The sequence below is a fragment of the Poecilia latipinna genome, unplaced genomic scaffold, assembly GCF_001443285.1.
Source record: "Poecilia latipinna isolate Pla-1442-1.1 unplaced genomic scaffold, P_latipinna-1.0 Scaffold1696, whole genome shotgun sequence".
Classification (NCBI taxonomy): domain Eukaryota; kingdom Metazoa; phylum Chordata; class Actinopteri; order Cyprinodontiformes; family Poeciliidae; genus Poecilia; species Poecilia latipinna.
Genome location: NW_015114312.1, coordinates 114,273 through 132,194, shown reverse-complemented (window position 1 = coordinate 132,194; position 17,922 = coordinate 114,273). Strand labels below are relative to the sequence as shown.

General features: G+C 40.5%; 1 protein-coding gene across 2 annotated transcripts; it reads right to left on the bottom strand.

Annotated features, from left to right (window-relative positions):
* Positions 1 to 1,755: 1,755 nt before the first annotated feature.
* On the bottom strand, positions 1,756 to 17,103 carry pdik1l (PDLIM1 interacting kinase 1 like). Of its 2 annotated transcripts, XM_015060249.1 has the most exons (4): positions 17,088 to 17,103; positions 16,604 to 16,796; positions 8,231 to 8,528; positions 1,756 to 5,925 (listed from the first exon to the last, which is right to left on the bottom strand). In XM_015060249.1, the coding sequence occupies exons 2-4, from the start codon at positions 16,627 to 16,629 to the stop codon at positions 5,185 to 5,187; spliced, it is 1,065 nt and encodes a 354-aa protein (XP_014915735.1). In that variant the 5' UTR covers positions 16,630 to 16,796; positions 17,088 to 17,103; the 3' UTR covers positions 1,756 to 5,184. The 2 variants fall into 2 exon arrangements, with proteins under 2 accessions (XP_014915735.1, XP_014915736.1); XM_015060250.1 differs by lacking the exons at positions 16,604 to 16,796; positions 17,088 to 17,103 and adding an exon at positions 16,224 to 16,492.
* Positions 17,104 to 17,922: the final 819 nt, after the last annotated feature.

Sequence of the window (17,922 nt, the reverse complement as noted above, 5' to 3'; positions counted from 1 at the left end):
ATAGCTGTGCTTTTCGCTCTTGTGTAATTTAAAGATGCTCCTAATTTTTGGGAAAAGCTTCCAACCTAGAATTGGAGAACTGACTTTTAGAAATTCAACCACTGTCAGCATCCAGGCTGCAGTTATAGAAAACAAAAACTGAACTTTTTCTCCTCCTGGTGGCGAGATGCAGCAACTTCACCTTAAGGTCTGATTAAAATAACAAAAGCGCATCAAATTTAATGGGCTTTCAATATAACTATTGTATTGTGATAACTGATGACTGGCTTTATCAATTGGAGGAGGACATAATAATGATGTCTTAGACTATCAGTAGGAAAATTCCTGGCAGCAAAGCAAAGAAACACACCAGGATAAACAAATTATTAAAGAAACTAACTGAACCTCACAATGAAAGACATTCAGTTGGATGAAACATTTTAGGCATCCCTCAGTGGTTTACTACACACAAATTACTAAAGTTTTTCTTTTTTTACTGTTGTAACCATTAAACAATCTCCCCAATGTGTCTCCATCATATAAGTGAAGACACTTATATGGTGGAAAAAGAAGCTCTTTACTTTGAAATCTTTTGGTAATCTTTTCTGAATTACAACACACATGTTGTTGTAATTCCATATATATGGTGGAGACACCACTTACATTGTGTCTCCACCATATAAGTGGAGACAAATTGTTGATGTTACCATTATAAAGTAAGTATTGGCAAAGATCAATGTAATTTTCACAGGTGGCTGAAAGTAACTAAAAAGTTACTTTTAATGTAACTTAGTTACTTTCCAAATCAAGTAATCAGTAACTTAAGTTACTTTTTCAAGGAGTAATCAGTAATCCGATTAGTTACTTTTTCAAAATAACTATGCCATCCCTGCACACTGTACATAAAGCTAAATGCTAAATAATTACATGACTGAATTGTTGAAACCATAAACTTGTTTTTAATGAGATTAATAAATAAGTCATTGAACTCTTCCTTTTTTATATATATTGTTGTGGCATTTAGAAGTAATTTAGATAAATCTGACTAAAATCAAGAGAACATTTACTTAACTTCAACAGTGAGAAAAAAGTTTGATGTCTTTTTATTTCATGTGTATGTAATCTTCTGGTTCCAACTGTATTAATTCCGTGTTTTCTTTTCTTTTGGGGATCAATAAAGTATTTTGGAATCTAATTCCTACAGAGGCATATCAGCTGAATGCATCACACACCAACAGATCTGGTCCATCTTCCGACAGGGAATCTGCTGGATTGGAAAATGTTGGAAATCTTCCAGTTAAATATCAACTGGGATCACACAGAGACAGATGTATCAGTAAATAGGACACTAACTTAAAGTTAGTGAAACAAAGCTATGTATGTGAGCGATAATGGAATTTTGGAAGATCTTGATTGATGCTTAGATGTGAAGCTGATCTTATTCACGGATCTTAACTTGGCAAAGGTCTAAAAATCAGCCACTGTTCTTTCACATCATGTCTGCATATTTACAGTTTAACAATAATTACCCCACTGTTGCCAACTCAGCAACTTTCTTGCTATATTCAGCAACATTAGAAAAAAAAACAAAAAAAAAACAAAAAAAAAGCATCGGCCAAAATCAGAATGGACTGACCAGACATTTTTCAGATCAGTAATCGGCCAGAAAACCAAGTGTTGCACCCCTGTTCTTTAGTTCTTCATGAATTCAGACACCAGTCCTGAACAGTGTGTTCATGGCTGCAGGCAGACTACTCACCAAGGGTCACACATTTGTAAAGGGTCCACAGTAACAGGTTTATTTGATTCAAACTTAAACTGTGAATCTGAACACCATTTGGTGACTACAATGTCCAGCTGGAAGGTGGGGGACAGAGCCAGTATGGTTTATGGTGATCTTGGGTCAGCGCTCTCTAGAATAGGAACATTGAATGATGGTTTAAAAATAAAATAAAAAAAAAATCCCCTCTTATTTCCAGAATGCCCCAATCACACAGAGAGGACAGGAGACATCATCCATGTTGTACATTTGTTTTTTTTCCCCACAAGACCACAAACAGGCCAATGACAAACACACTTTTCACCATCCTCACATCCCGACTGAAGCCATTGTAACAATTTACACAATCAGGCTCTAAAAACAGAGCACATCACCTCATATATACAGCCTCATCAGTCCCATTGATCCTTTACAGTATTTACACATGTGCAAAACAACTAAATACAGTAAGTCAGAAGGAAAGGGGCGTCTAATAACAAAGACCTGACAGGAAGCCATGTCTTCTTCCACGACGTCTTCTCCAGAAGGTGAGCAGCAGAAACATCTCTACCCATCATCCTCTGCTCGATGGGTGGCCTACTTTACTTTAATCTTTGCTGCTTGTACTGAAAGCCGCAGTAAACGTTGCATTGTCCGAAGCACCAGATGTCCTGCATGGAGACGTGTAACTGAATGAGAGAAGGAATAAAAGGCCAACTTGGAGATGAATGGAAGGAAATTCATTTTTCTACCACAGCAAAGGAACCGCTAACACTGGCTGACCTTTCTGGCTTCCTGTAGAAATATGTTGAAGTATTACATTTAATAGAACAAAAATGGGTCTCCAGCATGATCCTCTGCCAAGTTCTGCAACAACCTAACAGGCTTTGGATTAGCTGCTAAGGAGATTGATCCAAATGGATTACTGGAAAACTGAGAGCCAAAGGAGATGCTGCGCGGTGACGGGGAGACGAGACCGAGTCAAACAGCAGCTTTGTGGAAGGAGAGTTCCTCTGGCTCATGGAGGAGCCCCCACCCTCATGGTTAGGGCTGCTGCAGTAATACAACACTGTCATCAGCCGATCCTGCCTCACAGTCCTCCACATCACGCAGCAGGGACAAATACAGATTGCTAAATAAAAGTGCTTTCACTGCGTCCCGGCATGTTGAACACATTCAGTCTGGAACGGGCTCAGACGGGATTATTCATGTCGCTGCCGCTTCAGGACAGGCGGCTTCTACTTCACATTATCAAGCAGCTTCTGAAGAAACACTGGAGTTGGAGTCACTTTTTTTAACCTTCATGGATCATTCGGATCTACTGCAGCTACTTACAGGCTCCAACGTTGTGCTCAGCAAAGCAACTTGGACTCTTCAACCTGAGGCTAAAAGAACCAGCAGCTTAAACCTCGTCACCAGGAGAGAAACTCTCTTCTAGAGATGCACTAAGAAACTGGCTGGTGACCATTTCTCAATTTTTTTGTCCTGATCATTGAACTCACCATCAGAAACCCAGGCGGTGAGGATTATGTTTGTTGTTACCATAAGATGACTCAAAGTCGGCCATCTTCTGGGTCTGTGTTTTAAAATCTGGCAGTATTTTTTTTTAACTCGTCCACTGTATTCAGTTCTGTTGCTCACATTGACCTTGGAGGAGATTCATCAAACTGGTGAGGTAACAAACTGACACTGAAGACACCTGGGGATGGGAAGAGGTCAACAGGTAATAGGAAGACTGACAGTAGCCGTTTTATCCTCTGGAGCCTTCAGCCTTGTTCTGGTGTGGTAGAAGATGCATTTGGGAATGTTGGGCTTAGGGCTGTAACGATTCGAGTACCTCGATTATTAAAATTCCTTGAGGAAAATTTGGGGTTAAGCCAGTGCTTCTCAATTCCAGTCCTCAGTGACTCCCTGCTCTGCATGTTTTACATGTGCCTCTATTCCAGAACAGCTGATTCAAATTATTGCATGACTATCAAGAACTGCAGAGGGCTGTTAATCACCCAGAGATACAATTCAGGTGTGTGGCAGAAGGGGAACACCTAAAACATGCAGGGCAGGGGAGTCGTGAGGACCGGAATTGAGAAACAGTAGGTTAAACCCAAACATAGCGTCATACTACTGTGACAACAACCGTCACACAAGTGGGTCTACTAGTGCTCGTCACCAAGAAGTGACGTTTTCTGTCCTCCAATCAAAGGTTGTGTGAACCAGTAGCTCCACCCTGACATTGCCATTGTCCCATAGACCTACAACTGTATGCATCAGTTGTATTGGTTGCTTTTACAATGTAAATGGACAAAAGAACATACCAAACTACATCAACCTGTGCCATACCACTCTGTGGAAACAAGGCACATGGTACCAGTGAAAGGTAGGTATATGGAAAGCCAAACAGTTTTACTTGTGTGTTCTGAAAAACCATTAAAAACACAAGCTTTGGTGAGCACAACGTTAAGGCTACATGAGAGCAATAAACCTGAATGATCTGGTCTAATCTGACACGCTGAGTGATGCGTTTAAGGCTGGGTGGAAAGAAAAGTGACTGTCCTGGAGCTTTATACATTCTGGTCAACTGGTTATGGGTGCATCTGAAGCCAGTCAACTTATCTTCAAGTTTGCAGTTCAGAAGCAAAGAAAGAAGCATACCAAAGATGAGCTCTTTTGGCTGGATGTCAGCTGATAAAAATGATTTCCACCCACTCAGGCAAACCAAGCAGCTAACAAAGGAAAAACAAGTCATGTTCAAGCACCAACATTTGGTTTTGTCCCTGCTTCGAAGAGCACGGAAAAACACCGATATCAACAAATACCACCATGATGAATGTTATTACCTGAGCTTTCGAAGCAGAACTGAATCTGACGCCAAAACCAACTCAAATCTTGATGATTTGAATGAAAGGAGTTTAGGCAGAACCTACAGAGGTGGCTTCAGAACACAACCCAAACACAGAGGTGGGCCCTTTGGCTGGATGTACACAGTAAAAATCACAGGACACCGTCTCATATTGCATTTTGTAGTTATCAGCACCGGGGTCATGGTGGTATTTGGAGACAAGCTGTGAAGTCTTGGCCGTTCTTTTCTGACTTTCTAGGTGATTGTGTTCTAGTGGCGTGTGAGAGAAAGCGGTGGCTGTGGTGATCTGGATGGCCTGAGACGACGCTGCGTTCTGGAGCAGCAGCAGCAGCTGTGGGTGTCGCACCTCTCTCTTTCAATATAAAGACACAGCTAGTAGAAGACTGGATGCACTTGGACACAGACTGAAGGTCTGACCAAGCTGCAACTCGTGTATTCTCATCACTCCCTCGTTAGTCATTTATTTTCATGGAAAGAAGGATGGGTTAAGAGCGAATGAAGAGATGTGTACATGTGCTCGATGGGAGTTCATAATGCCATACACACACGCACGCATACACGCACACGCACACACACACACACACGTCTATCACGTGTCCCAGTCTAACTCTCTGCAGGCAATCCGGACCAGTCTGAGCTCCAGTTCAAAGGCGTCGGGCCGCTCCTGGGGGTTGGCTGACAGCATCTCCCGGATCAGCTGCTTCATGTGGCTGTTCATGCTTTTCTTCCTGGCCGGGATCAGCAGCTCCATCTTTGGGTTCTCCAGCAGGGCCTCGCCCAGCGGTACGATCTCCGAGCCCTGCTGCACGTAGCTCCCTAGCAGCTCCTTCTGGGTCTCCACGTCCACAAACGTGATGCGCTCTACCATTGCCCAGAAGATCACTCCTAGAGCAAAGATGTCAGCCTTGGCTGTGTAGTGGCCTTCCCAGACCTCCGGGGCCATGTAGAAGTCCGTCCCGCATGCCGTGGACAGGAAGCATTTGTTAACGCTGGCCGGCTCCTCAGGGTTGAGCCCTGAGGCAGAGCAGACTTTGCTGAGGCCGAAGTCTGCCACTTTGAGGGTGGGTTCAGAGGAGCCGGTGGGTGTGCACGCCTGCGAGATGAGGATGTTGTCTGGTTTGAGGTCGCGGTGTATGATCTGGTTGCGGTGCAGGAAGGCCAAAGCGCTGCCCAGCTGCAGCATAAAGCTGGTGTTGGTCTTGCGGCTGGGCTTACGGGACAGCAGGTAGGCGTTCATGTCCCCTCCATCGCAGAAGTCCATGACGAACCACAGGTAGTAGGCACAGCACGGGTCAAAGGTGATCTCCCCCTTCAGAGATGTCTCCACCAGCTGCAGTACAAGACAACAAGAAAACATCTGGTAACATGACAGCAAACTGAACAAAGAGGAGGAAGCACCTGAGTCAGGCCCCTGTCACAGGTGGTCTGGATGAAGCTGAACTCCAACTGCACAAGGGTTCAATATCCTCCGAGTTCAGTGTGACCGTCCAATAACTAGTAAAAGGTTCATTGTCTGGTCCTTTAAAATGATTGTGATAGAATTTGCAGCCATAATTTTTACTAGTAATTAAAGATGTACTCATTCTAGGAAAGACATTTAGTCTGCCTGTGTGGTCTGTGCCAAAACTAGACTATTATTTTATTTGCTTTCACTGTGCCTTTTTGCAAGTAGACTATAATTTGTAAACAAATCATGTGGGTAATCATCCTTGCTCCTACTGAATAAACAATGGCAGGACAGAGCACATACCTAGAAAGAGCAAACTTTGGATATTATGCTTGCTATGTTTTTGTTGTGCGTATATGTGCTGTTATTTTATTTCAGTCCCATCAGTACATACAGTACTGAGTAAAATTTTTACACAGCGCCCTGCAACAGTGGCTCGTAAAATCTAAAGACATTTTTCCTGTAGTTGGTTCACATCCAGGCTGATCTGTATTCACACCTGAGGTAAGTGTACCAGAGTTCATTTAGAAGCTGATGGAGACCACCTCAAAAAGTGGGTGTGGTTCCGGATGTTTGGTCTGCTCCAGGGTTTACTTGAGTCTATTCACACATGCACAATGTACGTCCATTTAAAGTGGAGCAAATGTGTCAGGAGGATACACCCTTTGAGTCTAGTAGTTTACCTGGTTAATAAAATATGAGTTCAGCTAAAAACTATTCACACCTTCATTGTTAAACCTTTTTACCAAGTTAGAATCATAAGTTTTATGGTAAAATGGTAAATGACCTGTACTTGTAACAAGTCCACAGGATGTTAGAATAAAAGGGGGAAGAATCTAAATGCACAAGCTACAAAAATTTGGAAAACTATTATTCTCCTTCCATCTCAATAATGCATTGTTTGTGTTGCTCCATCACATAAAATCCAGATAAAATACACTAAAGTTTATAGATGCAACATAATGAAATAAAATAAAAACTTCCAAAGGAATGAATACAGTGTAATTTACTGTTGTCACCGATGTGCACTACAAAACTAATCTGCTCAATGTAAGAAAGAGGCCGCTCCTGGTGGAACAAAAATGGCTGCCAGTTGTTGCCATAATCCATGAGTGTCCAAAGAGAATAGATGGCCGTTATCCTACGGTTGTAGCAGTTGCAGAACTCCACCTCTTTATCATTTGCTCTTCTGAACACATGTCCTGGAACATTACAGTGTGCTAAACGAGAGGGAAGGAATTCTGGGAAAACATCCAATGCTGGCACTGCAGAAAACTAAATGAATGCTCTGACAATAGATCACTGAGCTGCTGAAAGGCTGGAATCAGGCGATTGAGGCTGCTGTCACGCAGCGGGGAGCCACGGCAACATGACAGGCTGCAGACAAGTCGACCAGAGAGAGAAGCATCCCCATCCCCCAACAGCCCATTGATCTGAGGCAACAGACTACACATATATATGAAGTGATACTGGTACATTTAAGCAGCGCAGCAAACCAGTCATCTGAAAAATACACACTAGCAGCTGCGCCTTGCAGACTGGTCAATGAGATGTTTAAACAATGCAACCTACAGCACAAACTAGTTTAAAACCAGCTCAACTAGCTTAGTGAATACATTAGTGCACTACGGTAAGTATAATGTTGAAATAAGATTTAAAAACTAAAATTAAAGGGTACATTCACACCAGCTCTGTTTAGTTCGCTTTAATCAAACTCCAGTATGTTTTCCTAGAATGTCTGGTTTGTTGGGGGTTGTGTGAATGTGTAAACTAACTCTGATATGGACACAAAAAGTGAACTCTGGTCCACCTTCAAACCTACATTTCAGTTCGGTTGAAGTGAACTCTGGGCAGTTCAAAGGCACAAATATGAACACCACATTCTGGATAAATACAACCAAAATAAACATGCAAGCCTTGCGCAAGAAATGGCTCACTGTCTTTTACCAAAAACAAAATAGAAATCCTACAACTGATACAATTTGACACAAATGAAACATTTTGTGAAGGAGAAAGTTGTGATCAGTGTCTTCTTCAAGGGTTTTCATATCGTTTCATTCAGTGGTTTTGATGCAGCTCTCACAACCCTACTATAGATAAACATTTTGGATAATGGATGGCAAATAATATTGTATACATTTCCAGACAGTAGAAACCCTTAGCTGCTGCATGAACTCTGCATTCTCACCTCAAGGTAGAGCGGCGAGCTGGAGCCGTGGTTCATCCTCTGTGCCAGCTGGTCCCGCTGCAGGATACACTCCTCCAGGTGGATGACGTTTGGGTGCTGGCTCTGAATGCTGCTCAGTGCCCAGAACTCCCTCAGGGCCAGTTCCACATTCTCTGGAGAGTGGCAGCGGATCTTCTTCACGGCCACCCGGGCCCCCGAGCGCTTCACTACTGCCTCATAGACCACACCGTAACTGCCGCGCCCCACCTCCTGGATTAGGTCGTACTTGGGCTGGCTGCTTACCATCCTTCCATCCTCGCTGTGGAGAAACATGACGGGTCTTCATCTCATTACAGGAACACTTAGCAAGACTACAGTAATACAAGATTGGAAAAACTGTACAGCTGATTTACGTGGTTTGACATGAATTAAAGGCCTACCATGGTATGCAAAATCAACAGGATAAAGAAGATGGTGAGGAAAACTCAAAGGATCTTCATTTAAAAACAGAAATCTTCACTTGGAAGGTAAAGTGAACTTTGGGAATTTGTTCCTTAATTTGATCTCAATGTCACAAAATCTCTGGTAGCAATATGATTCACAGATCAGATGCCAAACTGAAGTCAGACACAAAGTGAAAGGTCTGAAAGGAAACAGGACTTCCTATGGGGGCTGGGGGTGTTAGCTGCTCACTTTAGGCTTAGTAATGAGGTGATATCTCACATTGGAGCACCAGGAGCCAGCTCACAAATTTAAATTTATAATTTGTAAACAAAGTGTGCATTTATACAAATATTCATTACTTTAGCTACAACTGATATAATTAAACTTTGATGTATACTTAGATTAAAATTCATATAGAATTTCACATTCAAATTCATAATCAAAACAGCTGTTGTATTTTTGTAATGATATAAATTTTCCTATACTGTTTTTTTTTAACATCTCTTAAGGTAAAGAGATGTTGCTCTTAACCTCAAGAGTGTGACAATTTCTCCTTAGCTATCTTTTATCTCCCTCTCATTTAAATTTAAATTCATTTAATAAACATTTACTAAATTTGCCTTACAAATTGCTATGTGGCTCCTGTTAGTTCTATGGAGTAAAATTGCTCCCAGGATTGGAGACCAAAGGAAGAACAGTGGGCAGCTACATGCATCAGAAAAACCCAGTAATGAAAGGTGAAGAAAGTGTGAGGATGATACATTTTTGGAGTTAGAGTTGTTTCAGCTACCTGCTGGTAGGACTATGTCATATACCAATGCAAACAATATGTTGAGATTTATTACATTTGACACTAAAATGACTCTGAAAACCTTTAACAATCTGAGCCTAGTTTGCTAACATTTCTATTTCTCCTAATGGTCCTAAATGATTTTAGAGAAGGAACCCTCTGTGGAAGGTGGAATGAGGAGGGGTCATACAGGGGTCGCTGTCAGGCGTCTGACTCCAACCTTATGCCACTTGGATTGGATGGTTCGTCTCCATGCCTCCAAATGTCTGCTTTAACTCTCATGGTGAAGTTAGTTTTAGGTTGGATGTTCAATGTGTTTTAATCGTCTGGAGTGCTTGGTGGCTAAACCCGTCTAACAGTGGCAGTACAACAGTCCAACAAGCCTGTACAGAACCACGGAGAGATGATTCAAACTGAAACTAGCTTCACTGCCTGAGTTAAAATGGACATTTGGAGGGTAAGAGAAACTATCTAATGACCATGGCTTGATGGAGTTGGATGTTTGACTCCAACTCCAAACCTCAAGAACTACAGCAGGGGGTTCTTGAGGTTTTACATAAATATATAAAAAACGTGTTTGCAAAGGGAAAAAAAAAGAAAAAAGCAAAAGAAAAAATCAATTATGCAAACAAAACTGTTTGCTTACAGACAGGAGCTCAGTGCTTGGGGTCTGAAAACTATAGTTTGTCTGATAATGCTACCAAAGGACAAAGAAAAGCTTTAACCCATGAGACTGTGGGCGGTTGTACAGGTGAAGCTCTGTACAGCTACCAAAGAGTACGCTGTAAATGAGCAGTCAATAAATGAGCAGCAGAGCTGGTCTTCAGTTTCATAAGGAACAAACTATTACCAGACAAACTGGTTGGATGACTGATTATTTATGATGTTGACAAAGGGCAAGACAAGTCATTACACTTTGCTATTTTGCATTGTGGAAGAGTTTATATTCTGACCTCTGTCTTTATCACAAACAGTCTTATTGCTTTAAACACTGGCTGACAAATCTCCCAGCCACAGTGTAGTGTAAACTGAAAACGGTAACCAGTAATATGTTCCCTGTAAGGAAATGTGACGTATTTAAAAGGTAGCATTGCTAATCAGCACTGGTTGAACACTGGTCTGATGCTTGGGAGTGTACTTTCCATCACCCGGTTTTCTTTTTAGTTCTCTGGTCAGCAGCCAGATTTTTGAGTATTTTTCCCCAAACAATTGATTATCAGTTTGTTTATTAACAGATAGTGCAGCTGATTATAAATTACCTCTACTGTTGGATTGTGTAGGAGGTAACTGAGCATTGTTTTCATCAAGCTGCTGGAAGGAAGCTCAGAGTCCAAGTCTCAACTACACACATTATTCCAGTGATAAAGAACTCATCTTGTACATAATAGTATTAAAATAAAGTAGCCTGTTACACTGCTCTCCACCAAACAACAAGAATTAGGAGTGCACTGATTGCAGTTTTTTGGCCGATCTCCAATCACCGATCTTTAAAAATCCTGACCTGGTGATACAAATTTATTATTGTCTGAAATGTTGCTAATTATAGCAAAAAAGTCACTGAGTTGGCAACAGTAGAGTGATTATTGTTAACTGCAAACATGCAGACATGACCTGGTGAGCCGGCCTGTCAGTCAAACCTCTATGACAGGAAAGCAGTAGAGGACAGTGGTTGATTTGTAGACCTTTGCTAAGGAAATTATCAAGCTCATTTTAATTTAACATGCACTTAATTGATTAAGTGCTTGTTGTGACAGGCTTAGCTGGACTTTATGCTTTCTGCAACATTGGCTAATTAACCAAAGCCTTAAGAAAACACCCAGATAGGCTCCCCTGATAGGCTAAAAGGTTTTAGAGCTTTGGAGTCTCTGCAGTTTGCTGCGGCCTTATTTGACTACACACACACACACACAACACACACACAAAGCCAACAATCACTCGTAATAACTTCCAAAACAGAACCATTCCTGCTCTATAGCGTAGCTGTTGGAATTAATGCCTACTTGACCTGCTAATATACACATCAAACATGGCTGTCCTCCCATTTTTAATGTGTTGACCCTGGAGCTCCCAGCTTTGGGGTCAACCATGTACTGAATACCATAGAACAGCCTGCAGACAGACATGGTCCACCATGAGGGTTTAAAATGATCCTTTGTAGATAAAACTCCATGGTGCCGGTTTAATAAGCTCCATCTGAATTGGTTGTAAACTGTCCAGATCCATGAGCTAGCATTAGCCCTCACCACGTGATTTCAACTAGTGGCACTGCAGGTGAGAAGTCTTTTAGAGATTGGAGCAGCTTGAACAAGCAGAGCCACGTTTATATTGGGTTTCATTGTAATTGTGAAGATCTTTACATTCTGTTGTATGGAAAAACATTGTCTTTGATTGGTGACTGAAACTTTGAAACTTTACAGGACTCGTATCCTGAGTGCCTTACCTTTATTTTCCTTGGTAAGTTCTCGTTTACTCCAGGTGGTATCAGAACTAGACATTACGTTATATGAGAATGTTCTACCATGGTTTAGGTGACCTTTTAAACAACTGTTTATTTCTGCTAGCTCACTTTACCCTCCAATCACACCCAGCATGTAGCTAATCATCATAGCCTGGTTCACACAGCAAGATTCTAAAATCGTTGGCCGATTTTCAAAACCTGAGACCACACACAGACAGCAATAAAAAATCTTAGGCATAATAGGCTTGGTTGCACCGTGTGCGGTGTCCAGCTGCATAGAAAGACCAACACACCACAGAAATATCTCTGAAGATCATCTCAAGAGCCATCATGATAACTGGGACGTCCTTAAGTTTGTCGGAAGGGGAAATTTGGGACAAAAATCTTGCCAGGTGAGCTAGACACAAGCAGGATGTTTAAAACCTGGCAGGCACTCATGTTCAGTGCAGACTTTTCCCAAATATTATGATAGCTGGTTTTTTAAAACCAGTATGTTTATTATTGCTTTGATTGTTTTTTTTGTCAGTCATTTTTTTTCCTCACCTCTGATTAATCCAGACGCTTAAATGAAAGTCAAATGCTAATGCTACCTAAACTACAGCTAACTTAACTAGCAAGAGGACTCCTACCAAGCTAAAAATTATGTACATTTTTACCTTTCTATGTGTTTGAAGTGAAGCTGTGTGAAGTTGTGATCTTACTAAGAAAATTGAAAATGGGTAATCTTGTATCAATTTAGATGTGTGATAAATTGAAATCTGGACGATTTATGGTGACTATCCCATACAAAGAGAAAATAACACCCATGATGTTTCAAATTTAAAAGAAATCTTTTGAAACAGAAGAAACAACAGGAATGTTGGATGGAATGAAGCAACACTGTGGACCCTCAACACATCCAGCTAGTGGTGCTAAATATTAACCCTAATTCAAAAAACACAAAACTAGTTACAAAATTCTCCCCAGTTACAACTTCAAAGAATCTGCACCTATTGAGAGTCAATCATCAATAGTCATATTTCCATCCAATCGTCATGGGAATTTTTTAGCAAACTTTTGAAATGTTGCAAAAAAAAAAAAAAAAAAAAAAAAAAAAAAAAAAAAAAAAAAAAGGAAAATGAAAATTGGACATGCCTTTCCAGGTTGACGGTCCTCCAATCTGTGCTGGAGGTTTGGAACTAAGTCAGTAAATGTGTTTCCATTCCCTCCTTAGCACATTACCTCTTCCAGAAAAGCCAAAACACACCTTAAGAGAGAGTAAAATCTTCACTGTGATATTGAAGAAATTATTTCAAATTGCGCCATTTCCATCAACCGTTTCTAATATCAATATTTCAAAATGCTCATAGAAAACCCATTGATGGAAACATGGCTATTGAGATGTAACAGACCACAGTGATAATGCACTGGCCCACATGCATTAGTGTGAGCAGAACAAAGTGACAGGTTAAACTACTGCCTACTTTAGGCTGGAGAACTGCTTCTTGACGTTCTTTATCTGAGCTTGCAATAAATTATAATGAAGTTCAGTTGAAAACATTCTTTTTCCCACCAGGTACTAAACCAGGATGTGGCTAATTGACTTTGCATGTGGCTAACTGAACCAGGGTGGCTCATTGTTTTTCTGCTCCCTCCTGCGTTTTCTACAGAGTCTATGGTGAATGACTCAACAGTAAAGGCTCCACTTAAGATAATATGTATAACAAAGCAAACAAGCAACTAGATACAGAACACAGTGACACAATATTTACATGTGCAGATTAAAAGCCCCGCAGGCAGACAGAGTGCCTGGTCAGTCACTGTGGCCATCAATACCAATCCTCAGCAGAACAATGTGACCGTTACATGATAGCACACACATCAAACAGCGCAGCAATCACCACTCTGTTATAATGACACCGTTGGTCACAACAGGTTTATGCTACCTCACTGAGGCCATCATGGCGACATCTCTGTGTGCTCTGTATGCACCACCATCACAATGTCAAAGAGGAGAACCTGTCAAAACCTCGTTTTCACAATGAAAAGAAGCCGAGGGGCAGGGTGTGAGCTGGAGCAGGAGCATGACAGCTAAACACCAAACCACTGACACTCGCGTACTTTAATGGAGACGAGTGGGACAGACCAAAGAAAAAAAAGAACCAACATCCTGATTGAAGTGTGCACCAGATTGCTTGCAGGTTTTTAGGATACAAATCTAGGCCTGTCACAATAAACAATAAATCAATTAATAGCATGATACATTAAAAGAAACTCAAAAATTTTCATTTGCTTGATTTATCGCCTTTCTTTCTCTTTTTACCAAAAAATGAATGATAAAAGTCATCAGTCTGGTGCTTCGGTTTCAATTATCCCTTTTTCTGAAAGATAATTTTGTTTCCAGAGACTTCATAATTCTGTTTATTTGTTGTTTCTGTGGTTTTGTTTACTAATTTTGGTTGTTTCAAGTGTCTTCCAGTTCCAGTGTTTAAAGTTTAACAAATTTTTTATCTATCTAAACGTTCCTTAGAATTTAAAGTTTATTGATCTTTGAGAATGTGTTCTTGTCATTATTATACCATTTCCATTATATTACTTGAAAATGGTTTCAAAACAACAATATTATCGTTTATCGCAATAAGTTCTAGGACAATTTATTGTTCAGCAAAGTTTGTTATTGTGACAGGCCTGGTTATGCCAATGAGATTAAGAATAAAAGATTTTCTTTTATAAAATGTGACAAACATGAAATTTTTAATGCTATTGATTTATTGAATTGTGTTCTTTCATTCCACAATTACACAGTTTTTAGGCTATAAGATTAGAATTGATAAAAATTGAATTCTGCAAAACAAACAAGGAAGAAAAGCATTTTGTGTTGACTTAACGGGTCACTGTTTAAAATGAGACATCCTGTCTCAATGGGACTCGGAAAGAATGAAATGATAGATTTACAAATAAAGAACAAATAACCTAAAACTAACAGTTTGTTCCGTGCCAAATGTTTTAACTGTGTCCTAAAATACAGCTGATGTCCTCCAGGACCTTCTAAGGTGGAAATGTTGATATCCACCAGGGAATTGTTCCTTCATAAGAATGCCTAAGCCTTCTTATCATATAACTCATTTTACTCCAAGGTTAATTCATAAGAAGGTTTGTTACGGACTCTTGGAGTCAAACTGTTCCATCTGTTTTTTTTTTTTTTTTTTTACTTTCATCATGGTGGGCTCTGACAAACGCACACATCTGTCTGCTATGTTACTGTTTATTATGCTATGTTAAGCTAACCTAGTTCACTGTAGAGGATGCCGAAGAAAATTATGTGGTTTAACAGTATTAAATTAGATCAGAATCATTTTAATAAACCAAATCAGTTGAAGGATCATTCCAGCCCGAGTTCACAACAAACAGATGGTTAAAGGAGCTGTTGTCTCAAGGTAGTGACATGCAGAGGGTTAATCATTTTCTGTTCAGAAAAAGATTAATCCTCAAACAGGAAGGCTACAGCCAATGATATTTAGCTAATATTAGTGAATTAATGACAGTTCTTGAGCAGAGTAAAAAAAAAAAAAAATATTTCAGCATGTATTCCAACCAACACTGCAACCCAGAGATCTGTAAATCAGGTTTTTACTGACTGACAGATTTCCAGTTTTCTCTGAGGTCTGGCCAGCTGGTCACACTCAAAATCAATGGATTCATTTCCAAATTTTTCCCGAAGTCATAAGAACTTTAGCTGTTTGCTCTTATGACTTTTGCATTTTATTGACCTTTCTGGACGACAGTGGAAAACAAATCAAAACAAGCTTTGATGCATGGGAATAAAAATAATCTTTCAGATTCTAACTTCCATAATCAAAGGTCACACACTCAAAGGAAAACTCACCCATTTTAATCCAAGGCTACTGATTTGTACGTCCTCATTTACACTTTCTGTATTAGTTATGCTTTTTAGATGAGATGGGGGAGATTGCTCATTAATATATATATAAAATATTATTTTAATACAACATAAATGTTACATTACTAATTCATAATACTGGTTTCGCAATATATATATATATATATATTTTTTTTTTTACCAGATATAACCAACATTTCCACCACTCCTCAGTAATGTTAAATCTGTAAGAGATTAAAAGTGCCAAAATTCAAAATCCAAATTTCAATTTGAAACAAAACATAAAAGTTAGCAAACTGTGGTCCTCCTTAACTGAAAAATACAGGACAGGTGTATTCACACCTTTAGCTGATAGATATGAACAAGATTTATCCAGAAGATGGAGTGCTGCAGGCAGTTCCCTTGACAGACAGCTAAGTGAACAGGCTAATGAGACACTCACCTCGGTGATTGGCTACCAGGCTAACAGCTATGTGGCCTGGCCCCTGGCTGCTAACGCGAGCTAATCATGTTAACAGCAGCTAACAAAGAGTCCAGCTTGCTCCAGTTCGTTCACAAATCTGGTTCTGCGTTAGCGTCGCCTCATTTAAAACCAAACATGCTCATTTCCCCTTACACTGACCCAACAGTGGCGAACAGAGGAGGTATCCATGCTAACCACAAGGTGTTGACAGTTTATTGTCCTGTGTACGTGCGAGTGCTATCAAGCAGCGTACACACCTGCAAGCCGGGTTGCCAGGTACGCACAGCAGACAAGACAATGGTGGACGTACAGCGGAGACAGAAGAGGTTGACCGCATGATATCAGGTCATGAGGCTCACCTTAGAGTCGCTTCTCGGGGGTTCATTGGTGGTCTACCTCACTCCCTCTGGCAGCCATTACAGCTGCACACACTCCGCTCGCTCAGTCAAGCCGACGAGGTTGTGTCAAACACTGGACGTCAGAGCGTGCAGCTGCTGCGCTGCGAGGTGCCGTACAGCTCACCGCGTGAGCAGCTTGAACAGCTTCCAGTCCCTTTCAAAGTAAAACACATTCGCAGTTCTATGTTTAATTTTAAACTTACGCTGCGCACGCTGTAGCATTCAAATGTATGTATTTCTATATGTTTAGTTAAAATTTATTTTAATCAAAAGATGTTTTTCTCAATTGCAAGGCAACAACTCAGTGTTATGGTTGGGCGACAGTTTTTTTTTCTGCAGCTTGACTTTTAGTCAGTACAGTTAGCTTTATTTAGCATCTTCCTCCCAGCAGCAGCCTCCCCAGACCTAACTGTCACTCACAGATAGAATACAATAATATGCACACCTGCATAATATTCTCCAATTTCTATCATATTGTTTGTTATTTCGTTTTGGATGCTGTGCAGCTGCACAACATCCAAAAAGATGGCTGCTCTTACTTTATTTTTAATTTCGAACTTTTGTTATGATGCATAACCGTGGCAACAAGGTATTTTTTTATTTATTTATTTACAACTGGGAGTTACTGATTAGAATCTCACAAGCTAAAACAAAAAAAATACCTGAACTCTGACCACAAATCCCAGAGAAGTTAAAACGAAGGTTTCATGGATGCAGGACAAAGAGCAGAGAGAGAAATGAAACAATCTCTTCAATGTATCATTGTGGCAAAGATCATATTCCAGACTCCAACATGTCTCTGCACAACTTCATAACCAAACTACCAGGCAAAGATTTAAAGAGGAACAGGAAAAGCAAATGATGTTGATTTGCAGAGGGTTAGGGTAACCCTAGACACCACAATTATTATTGTTACAGGCACTTCTGACCAGAAAGGACACAAACAACAAGGGGTGAGTGGAGTGGGAATTAAACCGGCAATCCACTGATTGCAGGGCAAACCACTGTCGCCACCGTCACTGTGGTGTTGCCCAAGCAACACATGACATTAACAAGATCATAATACAGCAACAGTCTTCAGTCAGAGGCCCCTTCAGGTTTGTTGCAAGACTGACCGCTACAGGAAATCCTTCCTGCCCAACACTTAATTTCTCTTTGATATACATAAAGCATTTCTGAACTGAATTGAAATTCAAAAGCCAGGAATTGAGTCCAAAAACAGTGGCAATAAAGCTAATGTTTAATTGCATTATTTCTAATACCCTATGCTCTAGCCCTAT

What these genes read in the sequence shown, in the direction of transcription:
- pdik1l (XM_015060249.1), bottom strand. Translation starts at nt 16,629, where the DNA reads ATGAACCCCCGAGAAGCGACTCTAAG. An exon ending in CCCCGAGAAGCGACTCTAAG is followed by an intron (nt 8,529 to 16,603) that starts GTGAGCCTCATG and finishes GTTTCTCCACAG; the next exon opens with CGAGGATGGAAGGATGGTAA. An exon ending in GCTCGCCGCTCTACCTTGAG is followed by an intron (nt 5,926 to 8,230) that starts GTGAGAATGCAG and finishes CTTGTACTGCAG; the next exon opens with CTGGTGGAGACATCTCTGAA.